This window comes from Xenopus tropicalis, chromosome 5 (assembly GCF_000004195.4).
Source record: "Xenopus tropicalis strain Nigerian chromosome 5, UCB_Xtro_10.0, whole genome shotgun sequence".
Classification (NCBI taxonomy): Eukaryota; Metazoa; Chordata; class Amphibia; order Anura; family Pipidae; genus Xenopus; species Xenopus tropicalis.
Window position 1 is genome coordinate 162,942,895 of NC_030681.2, and position 19,200 is coordinate 162,962,094.

General features: G+C 50.5%; 1 protein-coding gene across 1 annotated transcript; it reads left to right on the forward strand.

Annotated features, from left to right (window-relative positions):
* Positions 1-12,686: 12,686 nt before the first annotated feature.
* xbg100485866 (WAP four-disulfide core domain protein 8-like, whey acidic protein-like) lies at positions 12,687-17,039 on the forward strand. The gene is made up of 4 exons (XM_002944314.5): positions 12,687-12,799; positions 13,780-13,926; positions 16,100-16,240; positions 16,565-17,039. The coding sequence occupies exons 1-4, from the start codon at positions 12,724-12,726 to the stop codon at positions 16,702-16,704; spliced, it is 504 nt and encodes a 167-aa protein (XP_002944360.2). The 5' UTR covers positions 12,687-12,723; the 3' UTR covers positions 16,705-17,039.
* The last annotated feature ends 2,161 nt before the right edge of the window (positions 17,040-19,200 follow it).

Sequence of the window (19,200 nt, forward strand, 5' to 3'; positions counted from 1 at the left end):
AGACAGAGAGATGGAGAGATGGAGAGATGGGGAGACAGAGAGACGGGGAGATGGAGAGATGGGGAGACAGAGAGACAGGGAGATGGAGAGATGGGGAGACAGAGATATGGGGAGATGGGGAGATGAAGAGATGGGGAGATGGAGAGACAGAGAGATGGGGAGATGAAGAGATGGGGAGATGGAGAGACAGAGAGATGGGGAGATTGAGAGATGGAAAGATTGAGAGATGGGGAGATGGAGAGATGGGGAGATGGAGAGATGGGGAGATGGAGAGACAGAGAGATGGGGGAGATGGAGAGATTGAGAGATGGGGAGATGGAGAGATGGGGAGATGGAGAGACAGAGAGATGGGGAGATTGAGAGATGGGGAGATGGAGAGACAGAGAGATGCGGAGATGGAGAGACAGAGAGATGGGGGAGATGGAGAGATGGGGAGATGGAGAGACAGAGAGATGGGGAGATTGAGAGACAGAGAGATGGGGAGATGGAGAGACAGAGAGATGGGGAGATGGAGAGACAGAGAGATGGGGAGATGGAGAGACAGAGAGATGGGGAGATTGAGAGACAGAGAGATGGGGAGATGGAGAGACAGAGAGATGGGGAAGATGGAGAGATGGGGAGATGGAGAGACAGAGAGTTGGGGAGATGGAGAGACAGAGAGATGGGGAGACAGAGAGATGGGGAGATGCGGAGATGGAGAGACAGAGAGATGGGGAGATGGAGAGATGGGGAGATGGAGAGACAGAGAGATACGGAGATGGAGAGACAGAGAGATGGGGAGATGGAGAGATGGGGAGATGGAGAGACAGAGAGATGGGGCGATGGAGAGACAGAGAGATGGGGAGATGGAGAGATGGGGAGATGGAGAGACAGAGAGATGGGGCGATGGAGAGACAGAGAGATGGGGAGATGGAGAGACAGAGAGATGGGGAGATGGAGAGACAGAGAGATGGGGAGACAGAGAGATGGGGCGATGGAGAGACAGAGAGATGGGGAGATGGAGAGACAGAGAGTTGGGGAGATGGAGAGACAGAGAGATGGGGAGACAGAGAGATGGGGAGATGCGGAGATGGAGAGACAGAGAGATGGGGAGATGGAGAGATGGGGAGATGGAGAGATGGGGAGATGGAGAGACAGAGAGATGGGGAGATGGAGAGACAGAGAGATGGGGAGATGGAGAGATGGGGAGATGGAGAGACAGAGAGACAGAGAGATGGGGCGATGGAGAGACAGAGAGATGGGGAGATGGAGAGACAGAGAGATGGGGCGATGGAGAGACAGAGAGATGGGGAGATGGAGAGACAGAGAGATGGGGAGATGGAGAGACAGAGAGATGGGGAGATGGAGAGACAGAAGATGGGGAGATTGAGAGACAGAGAGATGGGGAGATGGAGAGACAGAGAGATGGGGAAGATGGAGAGATGGGGAGATGGAGAGACAGAGAGTTGGGGAGATGGAGAGACAGAGAGATGGGGAGACAGAGAGATGGGGAGATGGAGAGACAGAGAGATGGGGAGATGGAAAGACAGAGAGATGGGGAGATGGAGAGATGGGGAGATGGAGAGACAGAGAGTTGGGGAGATGGAGAGACAGAGAGATGGGGAGACAGAGAGATGGGGAGATGGAGAGACAGAGAGATGGGGAGATGGAAAGACAGAGAGATGGGGAGATGGAGAGATGGGGAGATGGAGAGACAGAGAGTTGGGGAGATGGAGAGACAGAGAGATGGGGAGACAGAGAGATGGGGAGATGGAGAGACAGAGAGATGGGGAGATGGAAAGACAGAGAGATGGGGAGATTGAGAGATGGGGAGATGGAGCGACAGAGAGATGGGGAAGATGGAGAGATGGGGAGATGGAGAGACAGGGAGATGGGGAGATGGAGAGATGGGGAGATGGGGAGATGGAGAGACAAAGAGATGGGGAGATGGAGAGACAGAGAGATGGGGAGATGGAGAGACAGAGAGATGGGGAGATGGAGAGACAGAGAGATGGGGAGATGGAGAGACAGAGAGATGGGGAGATGGAGAGACAGGGAGATGGGGAGATGGAGAGACAGGGAGATGGGGAGATGGAGAGATGGGGAGATGGGGAGATGGAGAGACAGAGAGATGGGGAGATGGAGAGACAGAGAGATGGGGAGATTGAGAGACAGAGAGATGGGGAGATGGAGAGACAGAGAGATGGGGAAGATGGAGAGATGGGGAGATGGAGAGACAGAGAGTTGGGGAGATGGAGAGACAGAGAGATGGGGAGACAGAGAGATGGGGAGATGGAGAGACAGAGAGATGGGGAGATGGAGAGAAGGGGAGATGGAGAGACAGAGAGATGCGGAGATGGAGAGACAGAGAGATGGGGAGATGGAGAGATGGGGAGATGGAGAGACAGAGAGATGGGGAGATGGAGAGACAGAGAGATGGGGAGATTGAGAGACAGAGAGATGGGGAGATGGAGAGACAGAGAGATGGGGAAGATGGAGAGATGGGGAGATGGAGAGACAGAGAGTTGGGGAGATGGAGAGACAGAGAGATGGGGAGACAGAGAGATGGGGAGATGCGGAGATGGAGAGACAGAGAGATGGGGAGATGGAGAGACAGAGAGATGGGGGAGATGGAGAGATGGGGAAGATGGAGAGATGGGGAGATGGAGAGACAGAGAGATGGGGCGATGGAGAGACAGAGAGATGGGGAGATGGAGAGACAGAGAGATGGGGAGATGGAGAGACAGAGAGATGGGGAGATGGAGAGACAGAAAGATGGGGAGATTGAGAGACAGAGAGATGGGGAGATGGAGAGACAGAGAGATGGGGAAGATGGAGAGATGGGGAGATGGAGAGACAGAGAGTTGGGGAGATGGAGAGACAGAGAGATGGGGAGACAGAGAGATGGGGAGATGGAGAGACAGAGAGATGGGGAGATGGAGAGACAGAGAGATGGGGAGATGGAGAGATGGGGAGATGGAGAGACAGAGAGATGGGGAGATTGAGAGATGGGGAGATGGAGCGACAGAGAGATGGGGAAGATGGAGAGATGGGGAGATGGAGAGACAGGGAGATGGGGAGATGGAGAGATGGGGAGATGGGGAGATGGAGAGACAGAGAGATGGGGAGATGGAGAGACAGAGAGATGGGGAGATGGAGAGACAGAGAGATGGGGAGATGGAGAGACAGAGAGATGGGGAGATGGAGAGACAGAGAGATGGGGAGATGGAGAGACAGGGAGATGGGGAGATGGAGAGACAGGGAGATGGGGAGATGGAGAGATGGGGAGATGGGGAGATGGAGAGACAGAGAGATGGGGAGATGGAGAGACAGAGAGATGGGGAGATTGAGAGACAGAGAGATGGGGAGATGGAGAGACAGAGAGATGGGGAAGATGGAGAGATGGGGAGATGGAGAGACAGAGAGTTGGGGAGATGGAGAGACAGAGAGATGGGGAGACAGAGAGATGGGGAGATGCGGAGATGGAGAGACAGAGAGATGGGGAGATGGAGAGAGAGAGATGGGGAAGATGGAGAGATGGGGAAGATGGAGAGATGGGGAGATGGAGAGACAGAGAGATGGGGCGATGGAGAGACAGAGAGATGGGAAGATGGAGAGACAGAGAGATGGGGAGATTAAGAGACAGAGAGATGGGGAGATGGAGAGACAGAGAGATGGGGAAGATGGAGAGATGGGGAGATGGAGAGACAGAGAGTTGGGGAGATGGAGAGACAGAGAGATGGGGAGACAGAGAGATGGGGAGATGGAGAGACAGAGAGATGGGGAGATGGAGAGACAGAGAGATGGGGAGATGGAGAGATGGGGAGATGGAGAGACAGAGAGATGGGGAGATTGAGAGATGGGGAGATGGAGCGACAGAGAGATGGGGAAGATGGAGAGATGGGGAGATGGAGAGACAGGGAGATGGGGAGATGGAGAGATGGGGAGATGGGGAGATGGAGAGACAGAGAGATGGGGAGATGGAGAGACAGAGAGATGGGGAGATGGAGAGACAGAGAGATGGGGAGATGGAGAGACAGAGAGATGGGGAGATGGAGAGACAGAGAGATGGGGAGATGGAGAGACAGAGAGATCCCCACTGAGATTGAAGAGAACCCCACTGGCCCCTCTATACTCCTGCACCCCCAAACCTTGGGGATAATGATCTGTATCTCACACATATATTGTACATCAGTCAGGGACCCCACTGGCCCCCCTATACTCCTGCACCCCCAAACCTTGGGGATAATGATCTGTATCTCACACATATATTGTACATCAGTCAGGGACCCCACTGGCCCCCCTATACTCCTGCACCCCCAAACCTTGGGGATAATGATCTGTATCTCACACATATATTGTACATCAGTCAGGGACCCCACTGGCCCCCCTATACTCCTGCACCCCCAAACCTTGGGGATAATGATCTGTATCTCACACATATATTGTACATCAGTCAGGGACCCCACTGGCCCCCCTATACTCCTGCACCCCCAAACCTTGGGGATAATGATCTGTATCTCACACATATATTGATATTGTACATCAGTCAGGGACCCCACTGCCCCCCTATACTCCTGCACCCCCAAACCTTGGGGATAATGATCTGTATCTCACACATATATTGTACATCAGTCAGGGACCCTACTGCCCCCCTATACTCCTGCACCCCCAAACCTTGGGGATAATGATCTGTATCTCACACATATATTGTACATCAGTCAGGGACCCTACTGCCCCCCTATACTCCTGCACCCCCAAACCTTGGGGATAATGATCTGTATCTCACACATATATTGTACATCAGTCAGGGACCCTACTGCCCCCCTATACTCCTGCACCCCCAAACCTTGGGATAATGATCTGTATCTCACACATATATTGTACATCAGTCAGGGACCCCACTGGCCCCCCTATACTCCTGCACCCCCAAACCTTGGGGATAATGATCTGTATCTCACACATATATTGTACATCAGTCAGGGACCCCACTGGCCCCCCTATACTCCTGCACCCCCAAACCTTGGGGATAATGATCTGTATCTCACACATATATTGTACATCAGTCAGGGACCCCACTGGCCCCCCTATACTCCTGCACCCCCAAACCTTGGGGATAATGATCTGTATCTCACACATATATTGATATTGTACATCAGTCAGGGACCCCACTGGCCCCCCTATACTCCTGCACCCCCAAACCTTGGGGATAATGATCTGTATCTCACACATATATTGATAGTGTACATCAGTCAGGGACCCCACTGCCCCCCTATACTCCTGCACCCCCAAACCTTGGGGATAATGATCTGTATCTCACACATATATTGTACATCAGTCAGGGACCCCACTGCCCCCCTATACTCCTGCACCCCCAAACCTTGGGGATAATGATCTGTATCTCACACATATATTGATATTGTACATCAGTCAGGGACCCCACTGGCCCCCCTATACTCCTGCACCCCCAAACCTTGGGGATAATGATCTGTATCTCACACACATATATTGATATTGTACATCAGTCAGGGACCCCACTGGCCCCCCTATACTCCTGCACCCCCAAACCTTGGGGATAATGATCTGTATCTCACACATATATTGTACATCAGTCAGGGACCCCACTGGCCCCCCTATACTCCTGCACCCCCAAACCTTGGGGATAATGATCTGTATCTCACACATATATTGTACATCAGTCAGGGACCCCACTGCCCCCCTATACTCCTGCACCCCCAAACCTTGGGGATAATGATCTGTATCTCACACATATATTGTACATCAGTCAGGGACCCTACTGCCCCCTAGAGTCAGTTGTAGGATAGCACCAGTCTGTACTGATCCATTTGGTACCTGGGTGGATGGGAGGGTAGTTTAGAGGGCAGTACCCGCCCTGAGTGGGAGTGGGAGTGGGAGTGCTGCCCTGTGATTCACCTGTTTCCCAATCCCTAATTATACAAGTGACTCCGCCTGTTGATATTGACTCTGGGGCCCCGGGTTCCCCAGAGGGAAGAGAGAAAGTACAAGAATGTACATATATATATATATAGCCATACTGACCGTGGCTACAGTAGGACAACACTGGGCAAGCACTAGCCAACTAGCCCCCTCCCTATTAGCCAAGCCCCCAGCCAATCAAACAAGGCTCCTACATAAACTCCGCCCTGCTCATTCCGGGACCCCAAGCTCCAAGTACTTTTTATTCAGATATTTCTCTGTATTTATATGAGTACAATGCTCTGGCACAGTGAGCAGTTTGGGGGATCCCGGAACATTAGTGCCTGAAGGATGAGGATCCCCCCCAAAATCATTTGCTGGTGTCTCAATAGATTAACTCTTTCTTGCACAGTGGATTTGGCTATTGGGAAATTCCCACTCACCCCTCCCCTCCAGCGATCTCCCCTTCCTTTGTGCTCCCCGATATCCCCGTGCCCCGCCCTTACACTAATACACCCATGGGTGCAGCCCCACCCTGCTGTGCTTGCACAATTAGCGAATTGTTGGGGTTACTCTGCTTCATTTCTGTGTGCTGTATGTGAATGTGGAGCCGGGTTCCCCCCGCACAGAGCAATGGAATCTCCCAGGGCCTGGAGTATAAACCAGTGTCAGGCTAAACCATATTCCTATCAATAGGGGTGTTGGCACATAGAGGTGGTTGCACCGATCCACTGGTTGGTATGGGAAGTTCTGCAGGATTGGGTCAGAACCTATTCATGTAGGAATTCAGAAAGCAGCACTTTAACCTCATGTTATGGGCACATTCTTCCCCCGGGGTACTTACCCCCCCAAATCCTGAGCCCTTCAATAACCCTGCCAAATGGGATGAGCTCCTCCTCTTCCTAATATAGAGGCACCCCCAAAAAAGTGTCACCCACAAACTGGGGCCCAGTGACACCCAGACCCCACAGCACCCAAAGCAACGCTGTGACTTACTGCTAAGCATTTGGGGCAATATAAGCGATAATAAATAACAAATGCCCCCTGGCACATAAGGCCAGCAGGGGGCGACGGGGGGATCAGATCCTGCAGTGCATGGAGGGGCCCCAGGGCCTTTTACTGAATCCCTATGACCCTAAGGTCTCCCTGTGGGGGGGCTCAGGGGGCACAATCAGTAGCTGCTGCAGATCTGAGACATAAAGGGGGGGGCACCCTCAGTTTAACCCACGTCTTCCTGCTTTGCCCCCTATAACTCCCGTCACTCCCATCTCTCTTACACTGGTATCATCGGTACCAACTGGGCAGGGCGGCAACGTTATGTCCAATCAGCAGCCTCGCGGGCACCGCCCGCACCCGGAGCCTCATTATCCCTATGGGAAGTTCTTACACAGCAATATGGGCCCTGCCCAGCGATTATACAGGGACTGGGCTGCAGAGCTCACAGGTTATTATTGGGCCGGTACCGAACTGTGGCGCAAGGAAAGAACCAGCAGTGACTCAATGGGAGGCACCATACTGTCTGCTGGGGGGCCCCTTATATATTTATATATAGTGACCCCCCCCTTATATATTTATATATAGTGATCCTACCCCCCCTTATATATTTATATATAGTGATCCTACCCCCCCCCTTATATATTTATATATAGTGATCCTCCCCTTATATATTTATATATAGTGATCCTACCCCCCCTTATATATTTATATATAGTGATCCTACCCCCCTTATATATTTATATATATAGTGATCCTACCCCCCCTTATATATTTATATATAGTGATCCTACCCCCCTTATATATTTATATATAGTGATCCTACCCCCCCTTATATATTTATATATAGTGATCCTACCCCCCCTTATATATTTATATATAGTGATCCTACCCCCCCTTATATATTTATATATAGTGATCCTACCCCCCTTATATATTTATATATAGTGACCCCCCCCTTAACTGCCCCCCCCCCCCCCCAGTGTAACCAATCCCAACTGGGCCAGCCTTTCCCCATAACTGAGCCCATTCCCTTTATCAGCTTAGTCGCTCTTCCCTGTACTTTCTCTATTTCATTACTGCCCCCCCTTATATATTTATATATAGTGACCCCCCCCTTAACTGCCCCTTCCCCAGTGTAACCAATCCCAACTGGGCCAGCCTTTCCCCATAACTGAGCCCATTCCCTTTATCAGCTTAGTCGCTCTTCCCTGTACTTTCTCTATTTCATTACTGCCCCCCCTTATATATTTATATATAGTGACCCCCCCCCCCCAGTGTAACCAATCCCAACTGGGCCAGCCTTTCCCCATAACTGAGCCCATTCCCTTTATCAGCTTAGTCGCTCTTCCCTGTACTTTCTCTATTTCATTACTGCCCCCCCTTATATATTTATATATAGTGACCTCCCCTTAACTGCCCCCCCCCCCCAGTGTAACCAATCCCAACTGGGCCAGCCTTTCCCCATAACTGAGCCCATTCCCTTTATCAGCTTAGTCGCTCTTCCCTGTACTTTCTCTATTTCATTACTGCCCCCCCTTATATATTTATATATAGTGACCCCCCCCCTTAACTGCCCCCCCCCCCCCCCAGTGTAACCAATCCCAACTGGGCCAGCCTTTCCCCATAACTGAGACTTTCCATACCCTTTACCAGCTTAGTTGCCCTTCTCTGGACCCTCTCTAACTCAATAATGTCCCGTTTGAGCACTGGAGACCAAAACTGAACAGCATATTCTAGATGGGGCCTTACCAGCGCTCTGTAAAGGGGAATAATTACCCCCTCCTCCCGTGAATCTATACCCCTTTTAATCAGGGCTGTGGAGTCGACAAAAAATGAACCGACTCCGACTCCTACTAAATTTAAATGGGAATAAAAAAAAAAAATAAAGCAAGTTTAAATGTCCCACTTCACAAACAGTCATAATAATAATGACTTCTCTGCTATAAGAATAAAGCCCAGTGCGCGCAGTGCATAAACCAACACGCTGAGCGACCATGAAGCTTTTCATTGGCTGTATGGCTGTATGGCTGTATGGCTGTATGGCTGTATGGCTGTATGACTGTATGGCTGTATGGCTGTATGGCTGTATGGCTGTATGGCTGTATGGCTGTATGGCTGTATGACTGTATGACTGTATGACTGTATGGCTGTATGGCTGTATGACTGTATGGCTGTATGGCTGTATGACTGTATGACTGTATGGCTGTATGACTGTATGACTGTATGACTGTATGGCTGTATGACTGTATGGCTGTATGGCTGTATGGCTGTATGGCTGTATGGCTGTATGGCTGTATGTATGGCTGTATGGCTGTATGGCTGTATGGCTGTATGGCTGTATGGCTGTATGGCTGTATGGCTGTATGGCTGTATGACTGTATGGCTGTATGGCTGTATGACTGTATGACTGTATGGCTGTATGACTGTATGACTGTATGACTGTATGGGCTGTATGACTGTATGACTGTATGGGCTGTATGACTGTATGACTGTATGACTGTATGGCTGTATGACTGTATGGCTGTATGACTGTATGACTGTATGGGCTGTATGACTGTATGACTGTATGGGCTGTATGACTGTATGACTGTATGACTGTATGGCTGTATGACTGTATGGGCTGTATGACTGTATGACTGTATGACTGTATGGCTGTATGACTGTATGGCTGTATGGCTGTATGACTGTATGACTGTATGGGCTGTATGACTGTATGACTGTATGGGCTGTATGACTGTATGACTGTATGGCTGTATGACTGTATGACTGTATGGCTGTATGACTGTATGACTGTATGGCTGTATGACTGTATGACTGTATGGGCTGTATGACTGTATGACTGTATGGGCTGTATGACTGTATGACTGTATGACTGTATGACTGTATGGGCTGTATGACTGTATGGCTGTATGACTGTATGACTGTATGGGCTGTATGACTGTATGACTGTATGACTGTATGACTGTATGACTGTATGACTGTATGACTGTATGGCTGTATGACTGTATGACTGTATGGGCTGTATGACTGTATGACTGTATGGGCTGTATGACTGTATGACTGTATGACTGTATGGCTGTATGACTGTATGGGCTGTATGACTGTATGACTGTATGACTGTATGGCTGTATGACTGTATGGCTGTATGGCTGTATGACTGTATGACTGTATGGGCTGTATGACTGTATGACTGTATGACTGTATGGCTGTATGACTGTATGACTGTATGACTGTATGGCTGTATGGCCGTATGACTGTATGGCTGTATGGCTGTATGGCTGTATGGCTGTATGGCCGTATGACTGTATGGCTGTATGACTGTATGGGCTGTATGACTGTATGGCTGTATGACTGTATGGCTGTATGGCTGTATGACTGTATGACTGTATGGCTGTATGGCTGTATGGCTGTATGACTGTATGACTGTATGGCTGTATGGCTGTATGACTGTATGACTGTATGACTGTATGGCTGTATGGCCGTATGACTGTATGGCTGTATGACTGTATGGCTGTATGACTGTATGGCTGTATGGGCTGTATGACTGTATGGCTGTATGACTGTATGGCCGTATGACTGTATGGCCGTATGACCGTATGGGCTGTATGACTGTATGGCTGTATGACTGTATGGCTGTATGACTGTATGGCTGTATGGCTGTATGGCTGTATGGCTGTATGGCTGTATGACTGTATGGCTGTATGGCTGTATGGCTGTATGACTGTATGGCTGTATGACTGTATGGCTGTATGACCGTATGGCCGTATGGCAGTATGGCTGTATGGCTGTATGGCTGTATGGCTGTATGGCTGTATGGCTGTATGGCTGTATGGCTGTATGACTGTATGACTGTATGACTGTATGACTGTATGGCTGTATGGCTGTATGGCTGTATGGCTGTATGGCTGTATGACTGTATGGCTGTATGGCTGTATGGCTGTATGGCTGTATGGCTGTATGGCTGTATGGCTGTATGGCTGTATGGCTGTATGACTGTATGACTGTATGACTGTATGGCTGTATGGCTGTATGACTGTATGGCTGTATGGCTGTATGGCTGTATGGCTGTATGGCTGTATGGCTGTATGGCTGTATGGCTGTATGACTGTATGGCTGTATGGCTGTATGACTGTATGGCTGTATGACTGTATGGCTGTATGGCTGTATGACTGTATGACTGTATGACTGTATGAATGTATGGGCTGTATGACTGTATGACTGTATGGCTGTATGGCTGTATGACTGTATGGGCTGTATGACTGTATGGCTGTATGGCTGTATGACTGTATGGCTGTATGACTGTATGGCTGTATGGCTGTATGACTGTATGGCTGTATGACTGTATGGCTGTATGGCTGTATGGCTGTATGACTGTATGACTGTATGACTGTATGAATGTATGGGCTGTATGACTGTATGACTGTATGGCTGTATGGCTGTATGACTGTATGGGCTGTATGACTGTATGACTGTATGGCTGTATGACTGTATGACTGTATGGCTGTATGGCTGTATGGCTGTATGACTGTATGACTGTATGACTGTATGGCTGTATGGCCGTATGACTGTATGGCTGTATGGCTGTATGGCTGTATGACTGTATGGCTGTATGACTGTATGACTGTATGGCTGTATGACTGTATGACTGTATGGCTGTATGGCTGTATGGCTGTATGGCTGTATGGCTGTATGGCTGTATGACTGTATGACTGTATGACTGTATGGCCGTATGACTGTATGGCTGTATGGCTGTATGGCTGTATGACTGTATGACTGTATGACTGTATGGCTGTATGGCCGTATGACTGTATGGCTGTATGGCTGTATGACTGTATGGCTGTATGGCTGTATGACTGTATGGCTGTATGACTGTATGACTGTATGACTGTATGGCTGTATGGCCGTATGACTGTATGGCTGTATGGCTGTATGGCTGTATGGCTGTATGGCTGTATGACTGTATGACTGTATGACTGTATGGCTGTATGGCCGTATGACTGTATGGCTGTATGGCTGTATGACTGTATGGCTGTATGGCTGTATGACTGTATGGCTGTATGGCTGTATGGCTGTATAACTGTATAAAATACATTAACATATTAAAAACAGTCGGAGTCGGAGTGGGAGAATTTATCTACTCCACAGCCCTGCTTTTAATACAGCTCAATACCCCGTTTGCCCCTGCTGCCTGGCATTGCTTGCTACAGCCAAGTTTATTACCTACAAGTCCCCCCGGCCCCTCCCCCATTATGGGTTTGCCCAGTGCAGTCCCATTAAGGGTATCAGTGGGGGCAGATAGTTACCCCCCCCCCGGGTGCATGACCTGACTGAATCCCATCTGCCACTGAGCCGCTCAGAATGCCAGTAAGCGGGGGCGGGCCGAGGCCACTGGGCACCCTAGGCAACCCGGTCGGCAACCTCGCCCCTGCACCGCTACATCGCAACCCCCCCGTGTGCTTTAATGCGCATGCGCAATTCGAGGGGGTCATGGCGCGGTGTGCGATGCGACACAAACTGTACAACTGTACTAGGGGTGGGCAGGAGAGGCCCCCCAATCGTTGTGCCCTAGGTAGCTGCCTCTTCTGCCTGCCCCTAGTTCTGGCCCTGCCAGTAAGGGTTAATCGGTTCCAGTGACACTGCATTGGGTGCACAAATAAAGGGGGCAATTAAATCCAGTGAAACTGGAAGTGAAGGAGTTAATTAGTTCCTGTGACTCATTTCCCCAACCCCTCCCAGTCCCAGCTGCCGCCCCAGTTCCAGGTATAAATGCCGGGCAGGTAGCAGAGCTGACACTTATCTCTTGCAGCCGACATGTCGGGAACTGGCAGTGCCCTCCTCCTGGGCATCACCCTCTGCTGCCTGGGCGCCTGGGCAAAGGAGAATATAGGTGAGTGGGTGCTCCGGGGTGAGTGGGTGCTGGGGGGTGAGTGGGTGCTGGGGGGTGAGTGGGTGCTGGGGGGTGAGTGGGGAAGCTGATAGGGGGGTGCGAATGAGGAGGTGGAGGATCAGCAATAAGTCTGTCTGGGGTTTCCCACTATTCTGCCCTGTGGGGTAGTACTTTGGGGTGATGGTGCCCATGGTGCCCCCTGACATTAATAACACTCACCGGCCCCCAATTCCATAACTGTGCAAACTGCCGGTGCATAGATTCTACCCCAAACAGAGTGGGGGCACCTATAGGGGCATCTGATTCTACCCCAAACAGAGTGGGAGCACCTATAGGGGCATCTGATTCTACCCCAAACAGAGTGGGGGCACCTATAGGGGCATCTGATTCTACCCCAAACAGAGTGGGGGCACCTATAGGGGCATCTGATTCTACCCCAAACAGAGTGGGGGCACCTATAGGGGCATCTGATTCTACCCCAAACAGAGTGGGGGCACCTATAGGGGCATCTGATTCTACCCCAAACAGAGTGGGGGCACCTATAGGGGCATCTGATTCTACCCCAGAGTGGGGGGGCACCTATAGGGGCATCTGATTCTATAGGGGCACCTATAGGGGCATTCCTCATACAGAGATGGGCAAACGGCGGGGGGCACTATCGCTTCTGTGGCAGAATGTGCCAGTTACCCCTTATACAAAGAACAGACTATGAGTTGGGGGCAATTTCAAGGTGCCAGAAAGGTTTTGGCACAATACAGGTCCAGCCTACGGGCGCCATGTTGTGCCACTGGGCACCCTGTGCTGCTGGGCTATGGGGGGGTTGTTAGAAGGGAAAGCAAATGAACATATTATATTACAGAGGTTGATTCAGTATTGGGGTTGTGGCCCTATAAATGCCCCGGGGAGCCACAGGCCTGAGCACAAATGCCCCGGGGAGCCACAGGCCTGAGCACAAATGCCCCTTTGTTTCTCGTTGCCAGGGGAATACCATTACGTTTGCCCCAAGTTCCATTCGGAGAGCTGTAAAGTGCCCAACCCACGGGGGTGCCACGGCGACCAGTATTGCCCCAAAGGGCAGAAATGCTGCTGCTCCGACTGCGGCTGGAAATGCGTCACGGCAGAGAGAGGTAAGGTGGGGGGGTCCCACACTGCTGTATCTGGGGGGCAGGCGTATGTAGCAAGACTGCCCATTTTAACCCAAAGACAGCCCAACATTCCCAGTAAGCCCCACCCCCTTTATTTTGACTTTCCCCAGCAGAGACCCCGAGGTGCAGGTTCCCCCTATAGCAGTGCTACTGGGGGCTCAATACACCCCCGGGGCAGGACTCTAATGCACTAGGTGGGCCCTGATGGCTGAACTTGCACCTAATAACTGGGTACTGGGGCCCTTGGGTTAGTAGCCTGGGGGGGATGGAGCCAGCAGAGACGTTAGTGGGTGAATCTGCCACTCGTGGGGTGAAAGCCATTAATACCCTAACTTCCCTGCCACATCTCATTTATAGACTCATTCTGCCCCACCAATGAGTAATGGGCAGCTTGGTGCATCAGTAGAACCTAGTGGGCTCCCATACTTACCTACAAGCTCCGCCTGTGACTGACCCCCCCCAATGAGTAATGGGCAGGTTGGTGCATCAGTAGAACCTAGTGGGCTCCCATACTTACCTACAAGCTCCGCCTGTGACTGACCCCCCCAATGAGTAATAGGCAGGTTGGTGCATCAGTAGAACCTAGTGGGCTCCCATACTTACCTACATGCTCCGCCTGTGACTGACCCCCCCAATGAGTAATGGGCAGGTTGGTGCATCAGTAGAACCTAGTGGGCTCCCATACTTACCTACAAGCTCCGCCTGTGACTGACCCCCCCCAATGAGCAATGGGCAGGTTGGTGCATCAGTAGAACCTAGTGGGCTCCCATACTTACCTACATGCTCCGCCTGTGACTGACCCCCCCAATGAGTAATGGGCAGGTTGGTGCATCAGTAGAACCTAGTGGGCTCCCATACTTACCTACATGCTCCGCCTGTGACTGACCCCCCCAATGAGTAATGGGCAGGTTGGTGCATCAGTAGAACCTAGTGGGCTCCCATACTTACCTACATGCTCCGTCTGTGACTGACCCCCCCAATGAGTAATGGGCAGGTTGGTGCATCAGTAGAACCTAGTGGGCTCCCATACTTACCTACATGCTCCGTCTGTGACTGACCCCCCCCCCCCCAATGAGTAATGGGCAGGTTGGTGCATCAGTAGAACCTAGTGGGCTCCCATACTTACCTACAAGCTCCCCCTGTGACTGACCCCTCCCCCAATGAGTAATGGGCAGGTTGGTGCATCAGTAGAACCTAGTGGGCTCCCATACTTACCTACAAGCTCCCCCTGTGACTGACCCCTCCCCCAATGAGTAATGGGCAGGTTGGTGCATCAGTAGAACCTAGTGGGCTCCCATACTTACCTACAAGCTCCGCCTGTGACTGACCCCCCCCCCAATGAGTAATGGGCAGGTTGGTGCATCAGTAGAACCTAGTGGGCTCCCATACTTACCTACATGCTCTGCCTGTGACTGACCCCCCCAATGAGTAATGGGCAGGTTGGTGCATCAGTAGAACCTAGTGGGCTCCCATACTTACCTACATGCTCCGCCTGTGACTGACCCCTCCCCCAATGAGTAATGGGCAGGTTGGTGCATCAGTAGAACCTAGTGGGCTCCCATACTTACCTACATGCTCCACCTGTGACTGACCCCCCCCAATGAGTAATGGGCAGGTTGGTGCATCAGTAGAACCTAGTGGGCTCCCATACTTACCTACAAGCTCCGCCTGTGACTGACCCCCCCCCAATGAGTAATGGGCAGGTTGGTGCATCAGTAGAACCTAGTGGGCTCCCATACTTACCTACAAGCTCCACCTGTGACTGACCCCCCCAATGAGTAATGGGCAGGTTGGTTGATCAGTAGAACCTAGTGGGCTCCCATACTTACCTACATGCTCCGCCTGTGACTGACCCCTCCCCCAATGAGTAATGGGCAGGTTGGTGCATCAGTAGAACCTAGTGGGCTCCCGTACTTACCTACAAGCTCCGCCTGTGACTGACCCCCCCAACAATGAGTAATGGGCAGGTTGGTGCATCAGTAGAACCTAGTGGGCTCCCATACTTATCTACAAGCTCCGCCTGTGACTGACCCCCCCAATGAGTAATGGGCAGGTTGGTGCATCAGTAGAACCTAGTGGGCTCCCATACTTACCTACAAGCTCCGCCTGTGACTGACCCCTCCCCCAGGGTCTAATGCCTAACTTTCCCTTTCAGTGAAGCCGGGGCGCTGCCCCCCAATAATGCCCAGGTGTGTGGGGCCCCCCCCAAAACCAAGCTGCCAGACAGACGGCGACTGCTCGGGCCGGCAGAAGTGCTGCACCCTGTGTGGGAAGGTCTGTCAGGACCCCCATGAAGGTAAATGGACTCCCGCACCCTCATTCCTGGGGCTACAGGGGGCATTTGGGGAGTTGCAATGGGCTGCGGGTGTTTGTAGCAAATGATGACATGGGGGGGTATTAGGGGCAACACTGTGGCAACTTGTACTGTACATATCATTCTAATGACTAATGGGGCAGTGTGGGAAGGGGGCAGGATTTACACAAATGCCCAGCCTACAGTGCCCTGGTCACCTGACCTTACACAAGCCAATGGGTTCCTGGGGCTAAACCATTCGGGGGGGGGCTAATGAGCACAACATGGGGAGGCCATTGCTAATCGCTGCCATTATTCCCTGGGCAGAGAGCGAGGGAGCGTGCCCGGTGCCCAGCGACCCCAGGAAACTGCAATGTCCGTCTGTCTACTGTGCCAGGAACGACGACTGCCTGACGCCCCAAAAGTGCTGCCAGTCGGGGGGGAAGCAGCGCTGCATGCACGTCTGAGGGTGGCTCCGCCTTTTAACCATTTCAGCACCCAGCAAGGAGTGTGGCCTACTGAGTAAAGCCCGGGCCCTAATGGAGCGGCCTCCCAGGGGCCCCAGTACGAGCCATTCTGAATGGAGAACGCCAGTCACATGACTAGGACCCCAGTTGATTGGACTTATTGCTCCAAATACAGAAATTCAGCCGGTTCTGTCCATCAAAACCCTCTAAAGAACCGAGATGGTCTTATCCCACCCAAGAACTGCCCACGTTCCAGGCCCGGAACCCCCCACCCTCCGGGGGGGACCCCACCACCCAGCTGTATAATAAAACTCCTTTATATATTAAACATGAAACCCAAGTTCTTTATTTAATGAAATCATCCCTACCTGTTATATATGGATTTAAACATCTGAGCTGTCAATCATATATCCCCTGCCCCGCCTCTATGCCTGCCCCGCCCCTATGCCAGCCCCGCCTCTATGCCATATATCAATATACGATTGCCAGCTCTGATTATTAATTGCAATAACTTTCACTTCCCATTCAGCACTTCCTAGATATCACCCAGATGGCAAATGCATAAGATTTCAGGGGGATACAAAGCTCCGCCTCTATAACAGTGCTCACAAAATGGCGCCGGCCTGCTGGCTGTGACTGTAAATTCCAGGACTGGAGGGGAAATAATGAAATAGTTTATACAGTGTAAGTGAAGGTCAGTTTGCCCAACTAACCTGTTAGAAAGGGAGTTGGGATTATTTATAGGGCGCCGGGTCCCCTTTAAGGGAAATGATCTACATACGGATTGTGAGCTCTTGTGCATCATTCCCATTGAGCCTGTTTGCTGGAATGTTATTGGGCTGCAAAAATGAATAAGCTCAAAATGCGCCAGCCTTGGGGCGGGGGCGGCACCCTAACAAAGCTGCTAGGGAAATGTAAGGAAGCATCTGATTGGAGGATTGGCTTCTCAATAGTAACGATTCATCATCCCAGTTTATTTGCACAAATTGGGGCTCCGACCAACCACAAAGGGATTGTAATATAAAGAGATCCTGTTTATTGGCTATAAGCCAAATGTTCCAGCCAATAGGGAGCGGCCGCCGGCCCATTCACACCCACGGGACCAATAATAGAATTTCTAGCTGATTGTGAGTGTTGGCCCCCGGGGGCCCCGTACTGTGACCCACGGCTCCACTGATGGTTTCTCCCAATTTACTAAGCAATATTGGGATAAAGTCGGACATTTTCAAGATTTACAAATGGGTTTTTGCCAGAACTCGATTTTCCTGACGGCGTTTCTCAAAAAATTCTAGTTTTTCAGAAATTTTCCCAGAAAAATTTGAGTTTATCAAAAATAACTCCATGAATTCATCATTTATTAATGTTTAGCTGACTTTTTTTTTTTGTCAAAAATAAATTTGGCAGGTTTGATCTATAGAGTACCATTGTTTCCTATGGAGGCTTAGAATAGAAATCGGTTTCACCCAGCTTCAAGGGGAAGTTAAACTCCCTCATTGTTTTCTGTTTTACCCAGTTTCAAGGAGAACTTTATCCCCTCGTTGTTTTCTATTTCACACATTTTAAAGGGGAAGTTAATCCCCTTGTTGTTTTCAATTTCACCCAGCCTCAAGGAGAAGTTGATCCCCTTGTTGCTTTATGTTTCATCCAGTTTCAAGGGGAACTTAAACACATTTTTGTTTCCCAAGACTTAGCACCAATGTTCCTAAAATGGCCGCTGGAGCACTTCCTGTTTGGGCAAAATAAAGAGGATTCATGGAACGTCCAGTTAAACTCAAAGCACAAACGTACAGTTCTTTATCTGGCAGTTGATCCCATCTGTACTTGATATAGTCCCCTTATTAAACTGAAGGAGTGAGTGATGCGCCCCACACGGATTGGTTTGAACTGGTCGGGGTGAGATCTGTATTATATATTATATATATTTGTGCAAATGGTTAGTGTTGTTTGGAGCCTAGAGACTAGGTGCTGGGTAAGCATGGAACGCGTTGGGCAATACACATGGGGTCTGAATCATTTTTAAATGCAATAAAGGACCACAATAAAAAAAATTAATTTAATTCTAAAATTGGCGCAGATTTCTATTTGTTCACCGCAGTTATATACATTGAAGAAAGTAACTGATTCCGCACATTTTATTATTATTATTTCTAACCACATTATTAGCATTATTTAATGGAGCCGCACTCTGCGCATCTTTTTACTGTTACCTATTTGGGGGTCAGTCTGAGCCTGAGACTCAATCAGCTCCTCGTTTCCTATCTTTGCCTCCCTGGTTGCTGATTTGTTCTAGTGTTTATGTTCAATCGATGCAGCTTCTGCCCCCGGACTTGTACTTATTAAATGCTTTCCTCTTTCCTATTAACTTCCTTAGAGAACTGGCATGTAGGGGGCAGGCTGACTCTTATATACCCCGGGGGGGCAGTGTCTCTAATGGGGGGGGGGGAGGAGTGTTAGGAAGGGAGGGCAGGTTATAGTTATAGGGTAACCGGTTATTAG